Source organism: Lutjanus erythropterus, chromosome 18 (assembly GCF_056507025.1).
Source record: "Lutjanus erythropterus isolate fLutEry1 chromosome 18, fLutEry1.hap2, whole genome shotgun sequence".
NCBI lineage: Eukaryota > Metazoa > Chordata > Actinopteri > Lutjaniformes > Lutjanidae > Lutjanus > Lutjanus erythropterus.
Window position 1 is genome coordinate 8,863,604 of NC_139334.1, and position 14,142 is coordinate 8,877,745.

At 39.3% G+C, this 14,142-nt stretch overlaps 2 protein-coding genes across 2 annotated transcripts; both read right to left on the reverse strand.

Moving 5' to 3' along the window:
• On the reverse strand, positions 1–5,690 carry siva1 (SIVA1, apoptosis-inducing factor). The gene is made up of 4 exons (XM_084742803.1): positions 5,498–5,690; positions 4,585–4,773; positions 2,076–2,229; positions 1–216 (listed from the first exon to the last, which is right to left on the reverse strand). Exons 1-4 carry the CDS (start codon positions 5,616–5,618, stop codon positions 168–170), a joined length of 513 nt encoding a protein of 170 aa, XP_084598929.1. The 5' UTR covers positions 5,619–5,690; the 3' UTR covers positions 1–167.
• An 856-nt stretch (positions 5,691–6,546) lies between these two features.
• adss1 (adenylosuccinate synthase 1) lies at positions 6,547–12,744 on the reverse strand. Its single transcript, XM_084742805.1, has 13 exons — positions 12,488–12,744; positions 11,438–11,540; positions 11,296–11,358; positions 11,150–11,200; positions 10,972–11,038; positions 9,771–9,878; positions 9,604–9,685; positions 9,389–9,515; positions 9,111–9,265; positions 7,508–7,632; positions 7,234–7,331; positions 6,969–7,118; positions 6,547–6,713 (listed from the first exon to the last, which is right to left on the reverse strand). Exons 1-13 carry the CDS (start codon positions 12,674–12,676, stop codon positions 6,661–6,663), a joined length of 1,371 nt encoding a protein of 456 aa, XP_084598931.1. The 5' UTR covers positions 12,677–12,744; the 3' UTR covers positions 6,547–6,660.
• Positions 12,745–14,142: the final 1,398 nt, after the last annotated feature.

A 14,142-nucleotide genomic window follows, 5' to 3' on the forward strand; every position in this document is an offset into this window, starting at 1 on the left:
TTTAATTGTATACAAAACTGTTCAAGTTTATTTCAGTTACTTTGGAAATGCAATACATATATACAAAAAAACATTTAGATCACATAAAAATCACAGGTGTAAAAATCACTCATAGTAATATCTCACAGAGGCAACTACATATGTTCAACAAACTCCAGATCCTTCTTTTACGTGGAGCAGCTGCAGCACAGTACTTCATCATATCGCCCGCTGTAACTGTGGAACAGAGAAAAAAAAAAGGTTTAAAGTACAATTATTTGTCCAACACTTTGGCCAAAAACAACATATCCTCTCACTCACTGTGAGCGGTTTGGGTCCGGCATCATGTTTAAGGTATGGCAAGGAATTTCTGGACACTGAACCACCAACTAAGAATAATGGCTGACCTGCTCTTCCACTTGAGCTACAGTTGCAAAATATTATGTGCAAAGTGAGTCAAGGTTTTTATGAACCCAAACATGTTGCACAAATGCAAAACTTGTGTTCAGTGGAGTAATAAACATCTGAACCCTTTGGCGAACACGGCTGAAAACATATCATCCTCCTAATATTGCATATTTTTTTGTTGTTTTGACGTTTCATTATTGTTTTTGACAAGTTCTATTGAGGGTGACTGATCATGAGCATTTTCACATTGTAAGGTGCTATTCATGGCGTACATCACCACTTATTTGCCCTTAACTTATAGTCTGATGAGTTGTGATTGAGTATTTCTTATCTGCAGATGGTTGTTTTGGTATATATGTTCACACTTTTGTTCCTTCTACTGTTATGTTTTGTATGTGATCTTTTGAAGTGTCAGAATTAACATGCCATGTGACCTGGAGGGCGACAGTTTCCAGATTGAACGAGCTGTTTCCCTGAAATGGCATGCAACAGGCTTTGAGGTACGCTTTCTCGGTTGGCGGGTGTGTCAGAAGTGTTATAAACACAGCCGTATTAAAAAGTCAGTGCAGTGCACTGTGTTTTGGGTACACAGGATGTTCAATGTACCACCATTTCTGCTTAGATGAATGTTTTGCTAATTTTTCTTTTCTCATTGCCAAAATGAATTGTTTAATCAATAAATTAATAAAGAAAAAATCCATGACTTTTCTATTTTTCTATTCAGTCAACAGTGCCTCAGAATTTTTTCTTTGGACTTCCACCAAACAAGACAGTTTACTTTATTCAAGGCTAAAAACATCCTTAAACTTACATTTAAAACAATAATAATCCTGCTCATCCCCTACTGTATAGAAACTATACTTTAACAGCCACAGTATTTAATGTTTAATAGAAGAAATATACTTGTTTTGGTTCAATAGTTAGCAATGCAATCTGTTAAAGTGTGTAGTTTGCTTCATCATACTCAAAAGATGAATAAGCAGCTGTTTTTCTCCTTGCTTTGCTTTTTGATGTCTTAACATCCAGCAAATTTACTTTGCTCTGTTTGCAACTTCCTGCCACTGCAGCAAAAACTGATTAAAACCCAACAAGGTTCAGGGTTGAGTTGGGGTCATGTTTTTGGCATAAGTTATCAAAGAATCTCATTTTCTTAATGAAAATACAATAAATTTACAGGACTTTTTTTTTTGCTCCAGTGATGCACACAAGCCTACAGCACTGCAGTTCAGAGTGTGGTCACAGTACAAGCACAAGAGGAGAGCCTTTCACAGAACAGATGAGAAAAAGGCTGCACCCCACATCTCATGCAAACATGTCTTTAATACCACACTGAGTGATTTTCCATGTGACACCTAATTAACCTTACCACGCACGGCCTCCGAGTTTAAAGGGATCTAATGATACTTTGAAGCTGGGATGACTAGGAAAAAAAAAAAAACCTCCACTGCAGCTGGATTCCAGCTGGGGATGCACCGAGATGCTTTTAAGGCCAATATTTTCCAGCCCACATTAGCTGATAAGGAGAAGGTATTTTAAGGAAATAGCGAAACTCTGCAGACATGCCTAGTCATTAAAATAGAAATGATATAGCTATTTTGGCAGCCGTATAAATTTAAAGTGACAAATAATGCCATTGTCACCATAATTTTGAGAAACTGGGTAAAAAAGGAAATTAATTTTTAACTTACTCTATGATGGTGCAGACAGAGCAGCAGAGGCTGGAGCAACTGGAACACTGTCGGGTACAGGAGGAACAGGCTAGACGGTCGCATTGGGAGCATAGCGTCCTGGAGCCTTGGCTCTTCTGACACACACAGCAACCTGTAGGAGTGACTCCTGCACCTATACAAGAGCACACATGCATACAACACACTGGGTGAACACTTAGCAAGGCACCTCAGTTCAAAAGCGACTGAACTGGGAATCCAAACCTGTGACAACCCTGACATCTGCTGGTGAAACGCATTAACAGAATTTTGTTTTGGGCTCTGGAGAAAGTGACTTCTTGAAATCTGGCCTGTTCCAGTTTAAAAAGCTCCTCCAAACACATCCCAGAAGTGATTTTTCTTTTGTCCAGTTTTGATTTTTTAAGTGTGATCCTTGTTACCCAATAACCTCAAATGTCACATGACCAGATATTATTCAGAATGTATTTGTGCTTGAGTTACCATTAAAAGATAATGTTTTCAAGTCCATTTTAAAAACTGTAATCACATGGCCACACGTACATAGATATGGTATTTAGAGCAGTCTTTAGTTATCTTTTACAATAGATCCAAATTAAGTTGATTTATTCCAAAATCACAATAACTTTAATGTGAAATCCCCTCTACCCACGTGATTTTTCTATACAGAGAGCTGAAGCTTTATTAGGCTCAGCTGAAATTTGGAAAGTATTATTCTTTACCTAAAAAAACAATGGTGAATTTGGCTCCTCCTCACTTTCATTTAAATTGCTTTAGGAGATCTTCTCTGGGACAGTACAGACAGGATGAATGATTACAGTGACTAATAAACTCTTCCAAAGTACATCTGGGTATGCAAACATTGTTCAAAAAAAAAAAAAAAAAAAAAAAGTTAATCTGTTTATCATCATTAAATATATCACAAGGACTAGATCAAAGAATTGCAGCAACATAATAAACTGAAGTTATGTGAGTATAATTATGATTATCCAAGATTTTCCAATATATATTAAAAGTAGGGATGGAAATTGTATGCACTTTTCTTCATACAGTATTGGCAGCATTGACAATCAATTATCAATTAATTAAAAAAAATAAAATAAAATAAAAATATTTTGCTTATATCGATCACAACCAAATACACCAAGTCCAACCTTTAGTTTCCAGTGTTGACTATTTTGAGGTTATAACTTAATGAGAACTACTAATGAGTGTTTAACACATTTAAATCCCACTAAATGGGACAGCTACAGCAGCTGCTGTAGTAAATCAGTACCTGTACTGAGTAGTACTGACAAAGGGCTATGGAGAATTATCAAAGGAACTGAGGATTTTGCCGTCATGTAACAAGTCTGTGAATGTCTGTAGACAAAATGTTCCCTAAATTAAAAAACAGTTTGCCATGTTTTTATTAAGTTTAGCAGTTGTTTTTATGCATTTTATTGCCAGGAAAAACCTCTCCAGTATCGCTGCCAACAGTAATATGATGCCGTTTTTACAGGCAAAGCATGTGCTGTTTGTCCACAAAAGATGACCTTTCTGCTGTATTATTCTTTAATTTTATCCTATTATCCTTTTATAAATGCAGGTCTGTTGTATGTTATACTATGTTGCTTTATTAAGTGTTTAAACATGTAGATCGAATACTATTTTTTGGGTCACTTAACTTCTGGTCTTATTATAAAATGAAAACTATTACCAAAAAAAGGTAACAGTCCAGTGTGAGACATCTGTACAAAATTTCTGTTTATATTTTGTTTCTTCCCTCTTAAGTTTAAAAGAAATGCTATTTTTGTTCTGTTTATTTTATTTACATAAATTACATTAACTGTACTATCACTGTGCCTACGTGTTGTACAGGATAAAGACTTTCAAAAAAATGCATACATACTGTACTTAAAAAAGCAACAGATGATTTGCCATAATACCAGATGATTTGTTTGTCCACAAGAGATGACCTTTCCTCTCTAATTATCTTGTCATAAATGCAGATGTGGCGTTACCACAAAGCCGACTTGCTCTGGGATATTCATTTAGACAGAAGATAACTCAGGGGTCAAGCGTGCATTTTGTGAGGTCTTATTTGGAGAGGAGCAGGTTCAGCCAGTGCTTCCGGTCCTCTGAAAGATCCAGCTCATATCACATGGCTCCCAAGAGCACCAACTTCACTACTCTGCTTTCATCGGCAGATGTCACTGTTCCCACATATTTGGACTTTGATTATTCTTTCAGTGTAAATCCCCCTAAGATTTTCTCTTTCGAACTGTGGACCTCGCCCTAATGTGGTTTTGAGGAGTCAGTGTAAGCTCCTGCACTGTGATACCTTATGGAGGACAAGTAGATATACAGACAAACAGATGGGTGAATAGTTGGCGAGCTACTGTCTTTGGTTGCTCGTAGAAGATGCCACACATCTATAAAACAACTGGTGTTCTGGTGATCCAAGTTCATGTGGTTTGACAGAATTAAACTGCTGCGTCTTACAAAGTTACAGCCATCAGTTAAGGCTCACCTGGGGCAGCGTTTGCTCTGGTTAGTTTCCCATCATGTCCAATCAGCGTCTGTCCTCTCAGTAGTGCCTGGCTGCACCCAGGGGTGTCAGCTTGTCCAGTAGGCTGCGGGTTGGTGCACCTCTCCTCTCCAGTCCATATTTTGCCCACCACAGCCTTAGCACCATTGAAGAGCAAATTCTTTGTCTTTTCTGAGGAAAGAAATGCCCCCTCATTAATGAAAAATGCATGTGACCAGCTCAGCTGACAGCCCTGTGGTAAACTGGAGGCTGACATTTACGGCACATTAAACTTAATTTGACTGCATTGTGATAGTTTAGAGGTCTGCTGGTAATGTATTTTTGAACTGTGCTTCCCAAGCAGTGTGCTGTGGGATTTTGTGACAATACAATGAATTTTTAATTTACTATACCAGTACTTTGTATGGACTCATTTTCCAATACAGTGGAAATTTATACTCTTGAACAAATGGCCGATAGGTTTAAATGGGTGTGTTGCTGCTTTGATTAAATGGCAAATGAATTCTTGAATATTTTTTGATAATAAATATTTATTAGTTTGGTCAAAATTGACGTGACATGAAGTAAACAAACATTTCCACAAAGATAACGCGTGTTAAGAGGCTGCTATGCTCAGGTACAGGTGTGATGTGTGTCCTTTAGTGTGCCTTGACCACAAAAAAAACACTGTATTAAACCATGAATACCTTGATCGACAGTCGCTTTAACTAATTTACCTTATTTTTTAAAGATGCCCGACAAACGAGATCACACATCAGGTGTAAATGACTAGTAATTTTTGGACCAGAGTGCAAAATTAACTTCTTTGTACGCTGTAAATGTGCGCAACGACAAAGCTAACGTGTTAGCTTACACTGCTAAGCAGTGTGACATCCGCCAACATGCAGCTACTTACCGTAGATTTCTTGTCTGTATTTGTTCCCAAACACGCCATAATTGCTCAGCTCCTGTTGTCCGATATGTATCTTATATTGGGAAGAGAATGTTTCCGTAAAAGGACAAGCTCGTTTCGGCATATTGATTGACAAAAAGTCCCGTCGTGCTCAAACGCACTTCCACACTTGTTTGTTGCGGGAAAAATGCAGGGGAGGCAACAGGGAGCCAATCACACTCATTCTTTAGTGTCACATGAAAGTTTAGAGCCAATCCAACAACTGGCCTGCTGTCACGTGACTTTTGGTTCTCTAATAATCGTGGTTGTGTTTAGAAGGGAACCCCAGAGCCGCGAAAGCTCTCCCGCGAAATGGTCATTTTAACCCAAACCACGATCTTTCCCGATCCCTAACCAAACGGCTATCTGTTCTTAGACCTACCCCGATCTCAACCATAGCGCTGTCACATTAGAAAACATAATACGTTTATGTACAGGGTGCACATTGAACAATCGACTCGTACAAATCTCGCGAGGGTTTCGCAAATCAAAGGTTCCCTTCTAAACACGACCAATAAACTTTGTCCCCAGCATACATACATGTTCCACCGCCGTCTACACTGTGCCACTTTTGTGTACTGTCGCGAATTTTGTTCTTCTGAACGTTTGTTATATAATTTCAGGAACTGCAGGAATGATGAATGAAAAAATACACTTTTCTCATCTTTAAAATAATGCATACTTTGTGTTCTCTCTGTCATATTGATGATGACTTTTAAATGAGTAATGATCAACGCAATCCCAATTCACAAAACCCCAACAGTACATTGTTTATAAACTATATCATCAAATAACATTTACTTTGCAAGGCAGTGTAGCTGGGCTCCTGAAATCAAATCAGACCATTCATCATAAATGATCCACAGGGAACCCACCATAGATCAACATGTTCTGGTGCAATTGCTGGTAAAGCCATGGATTGACACTTATCCAATAAATCTAATAACTGTAATAATAAAAGGACAAGATTAACTGACTGCACCACAACAAATATAGCTAACACTACTCACAGGTTACACAGAGTTTTTGTTTATTAGTTAATGGACAAGATAATTGTAGGTGATGAAAAGATGCCACATCATGCCACATTGTCTTTGCTTCCATCAAGGGGAGATAAAGGTGTGCCTTTAGAACATCTGGATCATGCACTCTCTGGACTTTCCAACACCGACCCACTTGACTAAAGAGAGATAGAAATAAAGAGAAAGATTAGAAAAGCTGACAAAACTGTAGAAGTCATAACCATCCATACTGGAAAAGGCTATTTCAGATAAGTGAAACAGTGCCACCCAGTGGATATCATGCATAATTATGATCTTGATTTTGAGGCCCTCAGGGGAGCTGTTGACAATAGCTGTCTGCAATCTTTAATATTCAGTGTGCCCTGTGAAGTAAAATAAAGATATGTAAGTTTGTTATTTTGTGTCAAACATACTGGGAACTCCGATGTGGTTCTCAATGAAGCGGATGTAGTTTTGTGCCTTGGCTGGGAGGTCGCTCCACTTCCTGGCTGCGGAGGTGTCCGTCTTCCAACCAGGGAAGGTCTCATACTCAACCTCCACTTTGTGCAAAACGTCCATGTTGGCTATGATTGAAAGAAATCAATTTTTAACAGTCTTAAAATAAATATTACCTGTCATCAGACAGATCAGATGGGTTTTTGAGTCTTGTTCTACACATGGTTTCTTCTTTTACATCACCTGGGAAATGGGGAATTCTTTTTCCATTGAGTTTGTAGGCGACTCCAACTTTAATTTCATCCAGCACATCCAGAATGTCAAGTTTTGTCAAAGCAATGCTGTTGGACAGGTGAGAAGTCATAGGAGAGCAGTTTAACATGTGCTGTTTCTCAATATTGTGATGTAATTTATGATAGTGCACAACATATGTCTGTGGGGTAAATGTGCTGCAATGGCCAAACATAACAAACACGAAAACACCTGATGATTTGCTTAAACGTCTCTAGTCACTCACGCGGTGAAGCCGTTAATCATATGAGCGTATCTGACGATGACAAGATCCAACCAGCCGCAACGTCGCTTCCTTCCTGTGGTTACACCCACCTCATGACCCCTCGTCTGCAGCAGCTCTCCTACTGCCTGGAGTAAACGGGAAAAACAGCAGCCCTACCTGTTACTTAATTATTCATGAACCTTAATGATATCAGACATGTAAAGGTACAATATACAGCAAACAACTATTTGCTATGTAAAGATATAGCAGAGTAAAGACATCTTGAGCAGAAAATAAAATCATATTCCGTTCTGTTTATCCAGTCCCTCTCTGCCCTCCCAATGTCCATTTTCAAAATGGCAGCCTGGTAAGTAATTTTTCCATGTTAAAGTTAAACAGTCCACTAAAATATGTTTCTAAAAACATTTAAGTAGAGAAATAGGTCATGTAGAAAGACAGCCTTGATCCATATTTGATCAACACTGCCTTGTTTTCACTGTTTGATTGTCAGTCCCTGTTGGAAACTGGATCGAAAATGTTTCTAAAAACATTTTAAGAAAGAAATAGGCAACATATTAACAGCATCTTGATCTACATCTGATCAACACTGATTAATTTGACCATTTGATCTGAGTTTTCGGAGCATCTGTTGGAAACCGAAACCAAAATGGCAAACATATGACCGCAACATTTCGTGTATTACACATTAACATTATACTAAAATATGTTTCTGAAAACATTTTGGGTGAGAAATAGGTAATGTAGTAACAGGATCTTGATCCCTATTTGATCAACACAGCCTCATTTGGCAGTTTGATCTGAGTTTTGAGAGCCTCTGTTGGAAAATGGATCCAAAATGGTTGCAGCCTGGTTCCAGTCTTTCTCATATTACAGCTAAATAGTACACTAAATTATCTTTGTGTTAACATTTTAGACAAGAAATAGGCAAAGTAGTCACATAATCTTGATCAATACTGGATCAGGTCAAACTCGATTGGAAACTGGACCCAAAATGCCTGGTCATAATATTTCACATATTACTGCTTAACATTACACTAAACTATGTTTCTGAAAACATTTTAGTAGTATGAATACCATGTGTCCAGATGTCACTAAGAACTAAATGACTGAATGACTATCAGTACACTACTGTGGTACACAGCTTAGTACAATAAAACATGACATGGGCTGGGGGGGATAAAGTTTTAACATCTTGACCTATGTGCCTATGGTCAGTTCCCGTGACAAGTAACAGAACCCCACCTCACACAGTAAATATATCCTGAACCCACACTCTGGCCCTAAATTTATCCCCGTGAACATGTGATCTGTATAAGAGGTAAAGAGTGTTTGAGCCCGTCTCTCACAAAATTTGACAGCTGCACTCCAGCCAGAGAACAACCCCACACCTCCCCTCCCCTCCGCCAGCCCTGCCGCCTGTGTGTCAGCCACATGATCACAAACAAACTGTACATGTCAAGCTTGATATCAGCCAGTTACATAACATATCATGTGTCTCCACTTCATGCAATGCGAAAGCTGGGGAAGCAAAGACATGTGACAACATCTAGTGTACATTTTCCAGTAATCTTACTAATTCACTTAAGTGATATCAAGCTCTTACATTGAGCTGTTCTGTTGGGAAGGCTCCAATTCCCACTCTGGTGGTGTAGGCCTTAGATACACCAAACACATCACCAATATTCAGAGGAGGGATGCCAAGACCGGTGCATGCCCCGCCCACGGTGCAGTTTGATGATGTCACAAAAGGATATGTGCCTGAGGAGAAAAAAATAATTTGTTACTAAAGCACTGACTCCTTCCTAGATTAAAAAAAAGTCACATATTCACCTCCCGAGGCGAATGATAAGTCACAATTAATTTTATGGCCGCAGACCCTACCAAAGTCAATGTCAAGGAGAGCAGCGTTGGCCCCTTCAACCAGAATTTTCTTTGGAGGTCCATGAAGAGCTTCATACATGTAATAGACCCCATCTCTGACCATTGGCCGCAATCTCTCAGCGTATTCCTGCACGAGACAAGTAGACAGATTGATGTTTCTTTGTTGGAGGAGTTAACAGTCACTCATCAGTTAGCCACTGGTCGTCAGTGTCTACCTTGAGTTTTTTCAGTTGGTCCTCAACATCGACTGTCAAGGATGGATACATGGATTGGTACTGATGGACGAGGTTCTTAAATCTGAAAGGAAAGGAACCCATGAATAATGTAACATAGTATTGGTCTTGGAAAGTAACCTAATTTGCCATATTCGCACGATCCCTACCTCGTAGAGAAGTCCTTAAAGTCACCAAGGAGGTCACACACACGGAGGCCAGTGCGCGATGCTTTGCTGGAGTACGCAGGTCCGATGCCCTTCTTGGTTGTTCCAATGCTGTTAATGTGAAACACACGCAAAAAGAAGTGACGTAAAATAATGTGTGCAGTGAATGTAGATTTGTACTGTGGCCTGTGTAAAGGATAACTCATAGTGAGCAGGTCATTATTGCAAAATAAGCCTCACAGAGGTTTATTTTGAAACCCACTCACTGTGCATTATCCTGCTTATTACATGGCTGCTTGCTTAAAAAAAATCAATAATTTGACACAAAAGGAACAGTCCTCCTACGTCCCCTTTTCGCTCTGAGCAATAACAGTTGAATAGACTTGGTGCCTCAGTCATCTTTGTCCTATGCTGTTTCGTCTTTGTTGAGAAAGAAAAAACATTTTTTGAAGATGTTTACAAGTCGTTGCTGAAGGACCTCTTAAAACAACATACATTGACTAATTAGCTTAGCTAATGTAACCAGCTAGTTAACGCAACTAGCAGGTTATTATATAAATCGTTAGCTAGCTAGTTAGCTAGCATTTTGCTAATAAGCTCATTAGTTAGTTAGCCTTTTTGCTAACTTTAGCAAACTTAAGATGTGACTGTTCATGTGGCTTTACAGGAAAAAGTTGACCAAATTTACTAATTGCTACTGGAGCATAGAGAAAAATATATTAGGTCATAGTCACACACACAGAAATGCAGGGAAGTAGACTTCACCTCTGTGGTGAATGACACACATATGTTTTTGCTATTGGTTAAGGCTGTGACTCCACTTAAGTTAAACTCAACACCTTTATTATTAAGAAGCCATGATAAATAATTGAATCTGATTGGTCACTTATGGCACTCTAAGGTTCGCTATTTCTGAACAGAACATTTCTATGAGGAACAGACTGTAGCTATGGATGCAGCTCTGATCATAGACTCTTTTAAATCAATAAAATATTTATTTTTATTAATAATTTGTGCCAAATTTGTGTGTTTTTTTAATAGCTGCGTAATAAGCAGGATAATGTACAGTGAGCAGGTCCATTTGGGAAAATATACACCTTATCAATGTTTACTTTACATTAATGACTTGTTCACTGCACATTATCCGTTACTTGACACAGTGTTGGCAGGTCTGGCTCACTCTGAACCTTTTCCTAACCCTTACTTCTTTCCTTCTTGTGCTTGTCTTTCAGTTTCCTGCAAGCCATCCACTACCTGGTGGAAATCAAACACTGCAGAGAGAGATATATAAACAAATCAATTAAAGGCAGCCTTCACACACTTGAAAACATCTGATTTATGCCGTCTGTACATCCTGAAACAATTCCATATACTTTACATACCAAGGTGAGCTCTGTCTGAGACAATTAATCTCTTATCCCAGCCTTTCAGACCTGGTCAGAGAACAGAAATCACATCGATATGAGCAAACTCTCATGTGAATTTATGCCAGTTTATTATCTGTCGTGTGTGTTTTTTCTTCAAATACCTTTCTTCTCATTTTTATCGCCTTCCTCAAACAAGCCTGGTAGATGTATGACCACTCCATTTCCTACAAAAGCAGAGAAAGTTGAGTAGACTTAATGGAAGTAATATTCTTCATGATGCCGTCTCTATACAGCTGAAATTACCTATGAGTGATGTGCTTTTGGGGTTGATGATTCCACTGGGGAGAAGGTGGAAGTCATACTCCTTGCCGTCCACCACCACCGTGTGTCCTGCATTGTTGCCCCCCTGGAAATCAAACAAGGGACATATTATGACCATAGTTTACACTGTCAATGTTTTGATGACGATATAATCAAGCACTGAAGATTCGGCCACACAAACATGCTCTCATGTTCTTTTCGTGAGACAGCGATAAGCCTCCCTCTTCCCAATTCACCCGGATTTTCCAGCACCTATTTTAACAGACTTGGCCGGTGCTGGTGGAACCACTCTATGTTCCCCCCTGGCTAAGACCTGGCCTTCTCACATATCAAGCCACCCTGAGAATGTGACCTCGCTCTTGCCCGGTGGGTGGGGCTCTCAAGCCTCCAGAACACACGGTGCTAGTCCTGTCAGTGGAGAAAGTACAACACAGCAACTGTTGGCAGGTCTCACCGTGTGTCCTGGTTCTGGAGTGACCTCTGGTTTCTGACCAGAGGGGTATCTGTCTTATGTAAGTGGCCACAAACTGACCTGTCTGCAGTTGTTTTGATGAGTTTGAGGGGTCTCGAGATCCAGTCTTAATCTTTGTGATCAGCTGAATGAGACAGTCAGAGCAGCTTTACACTAGGTTTAGAGGTCAATACAAGAATTAACAGAGGAAACAAGCTTATTCATGGCATTCTAGATCTGAAAAATATTGTGAAATTTGAGTTTAATGGCCACAATTCTCCTATTTCATCATTTAAACCATAGAGTGCACCTTGAAGAAACCACAGTCCAGAATCAGTATGGTTTACTGTGATAGTCAAAGGGTTTCCCACACAATAAATATCTAGTTCTGTTAAGTATTCCCCAAATCACAGAGGTACAAGTGTTTTCAGCCTGAGCACCTGTTGCTCTCCACCAGCCAGCCAATACAAGTGCCAGATTCCATTGTGAAATTAAGAATTCATACAAAAATGTCATTCAGCAGTAATACAAGGACACGCCCCTGTGAAAGCTCATCTGAAATCACGAATCCAATCATTTACCTGACATCTGCAGACGATGTCAGCCTCAGTCGCCAACAAATCGACCACTTTTCCTTTGCCCTCGTCTCCCCACTGCGCACCGAGCACCACCGTGGCTTTGTTCCCCGCGTCGTTACGCCCTCGCTTCTGTCCGGTGGCCGCGGCTTGATTCATGTTTTTGTGGTCTTTGGCAGACCAGGTGAGCGACATGATGGCGGTGGCTTGAGTCTGTCCGTCTCAAGGAGACTAAACTGCCTGCAAGAGTGGCATTGCCATATCTGTAACTTCATAGCCGATGATGTCAGAGGGAGACGCGCAGGAGTGCGTCGCTGTGCTGCAGGCAACTTGTCTCCAAGACTGTTATAGCAACCAGAGAATAAGTCTCTCCTCAACAGACACGCGGATGTATGAGGGAACACTCAACCATGAAAAGACTCTTATAACATTTTTTTTAATGTAGCCCACATAATAAGGCTTTTCTGGACAATTTACTGGACTATCCTTTGAAGTGAAGTTTATAATTAGGTTGTTAATAGATTGTAAAGACTTTATAAATCATTAATGAGCCGTTACAACACTTATAATAAAAAAGGGCAACAGTGATTTGTTGCTTGCCAAGTAGTGAGCCCACATTTATCTGGGGGATACCAGGAGCAATTGTAACACACTCAATTCCTCCAATCAGACACAAGCTAGAGTGATGACACTCTGCACATGCGCAGTAGGCTTCTGTCTCTGCATGTGGAAAAGGAGAAGGAGTGCTGGGGGAATGACAGATTGTTGTATTTTTTCTGGTTCCCTCCACAACAAGCCAATGGGATTTTGACACTGGATGTTGCAGTGGCAAACACAACGCCACAACCTCTGAGGTCTATGGACATATAAGCTTCAAAATCATTAGTGGCGTAATTACTCACATATTTTATGTCGGAGAACAAAACATGAAACTCTCTTAAGCCCGTGTTAACCACAGACCTTCTTTCAGGCAAATAACAAAACTTTAAAAAAATATTTAAAAAGACATTCTTGTATGACAGTTACTGTTTGGATAGACAGTAGTTTTCTTCTGCTTGCTGAAATTTAGATAAATGTTCATTTAAAATAACAGCAAATATATCTCTAGGTTACTGGTTAAAAATGAACATGAAAAAACTATGCTAATATATGCATGTCTAGCTAGCATGTGAGATTTTATCATGGCTGCAACATGGCCTAATGTAAGTACTTTATTGTTCTCAGTATTACCCCCAATCAACTGTAGGTGGGGGTAAATCTCTAACACTCAGCAGAATTTATACCCGTCAAGCGTTTCCCTGTGATGGGTTTTATACTTTGCAATAAGGCTTCCTTTGCTAATTATAAATGGTAGTAAGTCATTAATAAATTGTGATGCACAGTATATTAAACTTTACAATAAGACTCCTTTTTGACAAATGGTAGTTAACTCATTAGTAAGATTAATCAAAAGTAAGCAGTAACTGGAAATAGTGAGCCCACATCGATGTATTAAAACTGTTATAACTTGCTTATAATTGTTTATTAATATTTATAAAGTGTTTATAACATAACCTAATTATAAACCATTTCTAAATACTTACAAAGGCAGTCTTATTGTAAAGCAGTACAGGCTTTTGTAATTCAATTTGTCTCATTACTGCCATCAGTGTGGAAGTGGT

Coding starts and splice junctions, on each gene's coding strand:
- siva1 (XM_084742803.1), bottom strand. CDS start 5,618: ATGCCGAAACGAGCTTGTCCTTTTACGGAAACATTCTCTTCCCAATAT. Junction 4,774..5,497: donor ATACAGACAAGAAATCTACG/GTAAGTAGCTGC, acceptor TTCTTTCCTCAG/AAAAGACAAAGAATTTGCTC. Junction 2,230..4,584: donor CAGAGCAAACGCTGCCCCAG/GTGAGCCTTAAC, acceptor GCTCTTGTATAG/GTGCAGGAGTCACTCCTACA.
- adss1 (XM_084742805.1), bottom strand. CDS start 12,676: ATGTCGCTCACCTGGTCTGCCAAAGACCACAAAAACATGAATCAAGCC. Junction 9,516..9,603: donor ACCAACTGAAAAAACTCAAG/GTAGACACTGAC, acceptor TGTCTCGTGCAG/GAATACGCTGAGAGATTGCG. Junction 9,266..9,388: donor TCTCCTTGACATTGACTTTG/GTAGGGTCTGCG, acceptor TTTTCTCCTCAG/GCACATATCCTTTTGTGACA.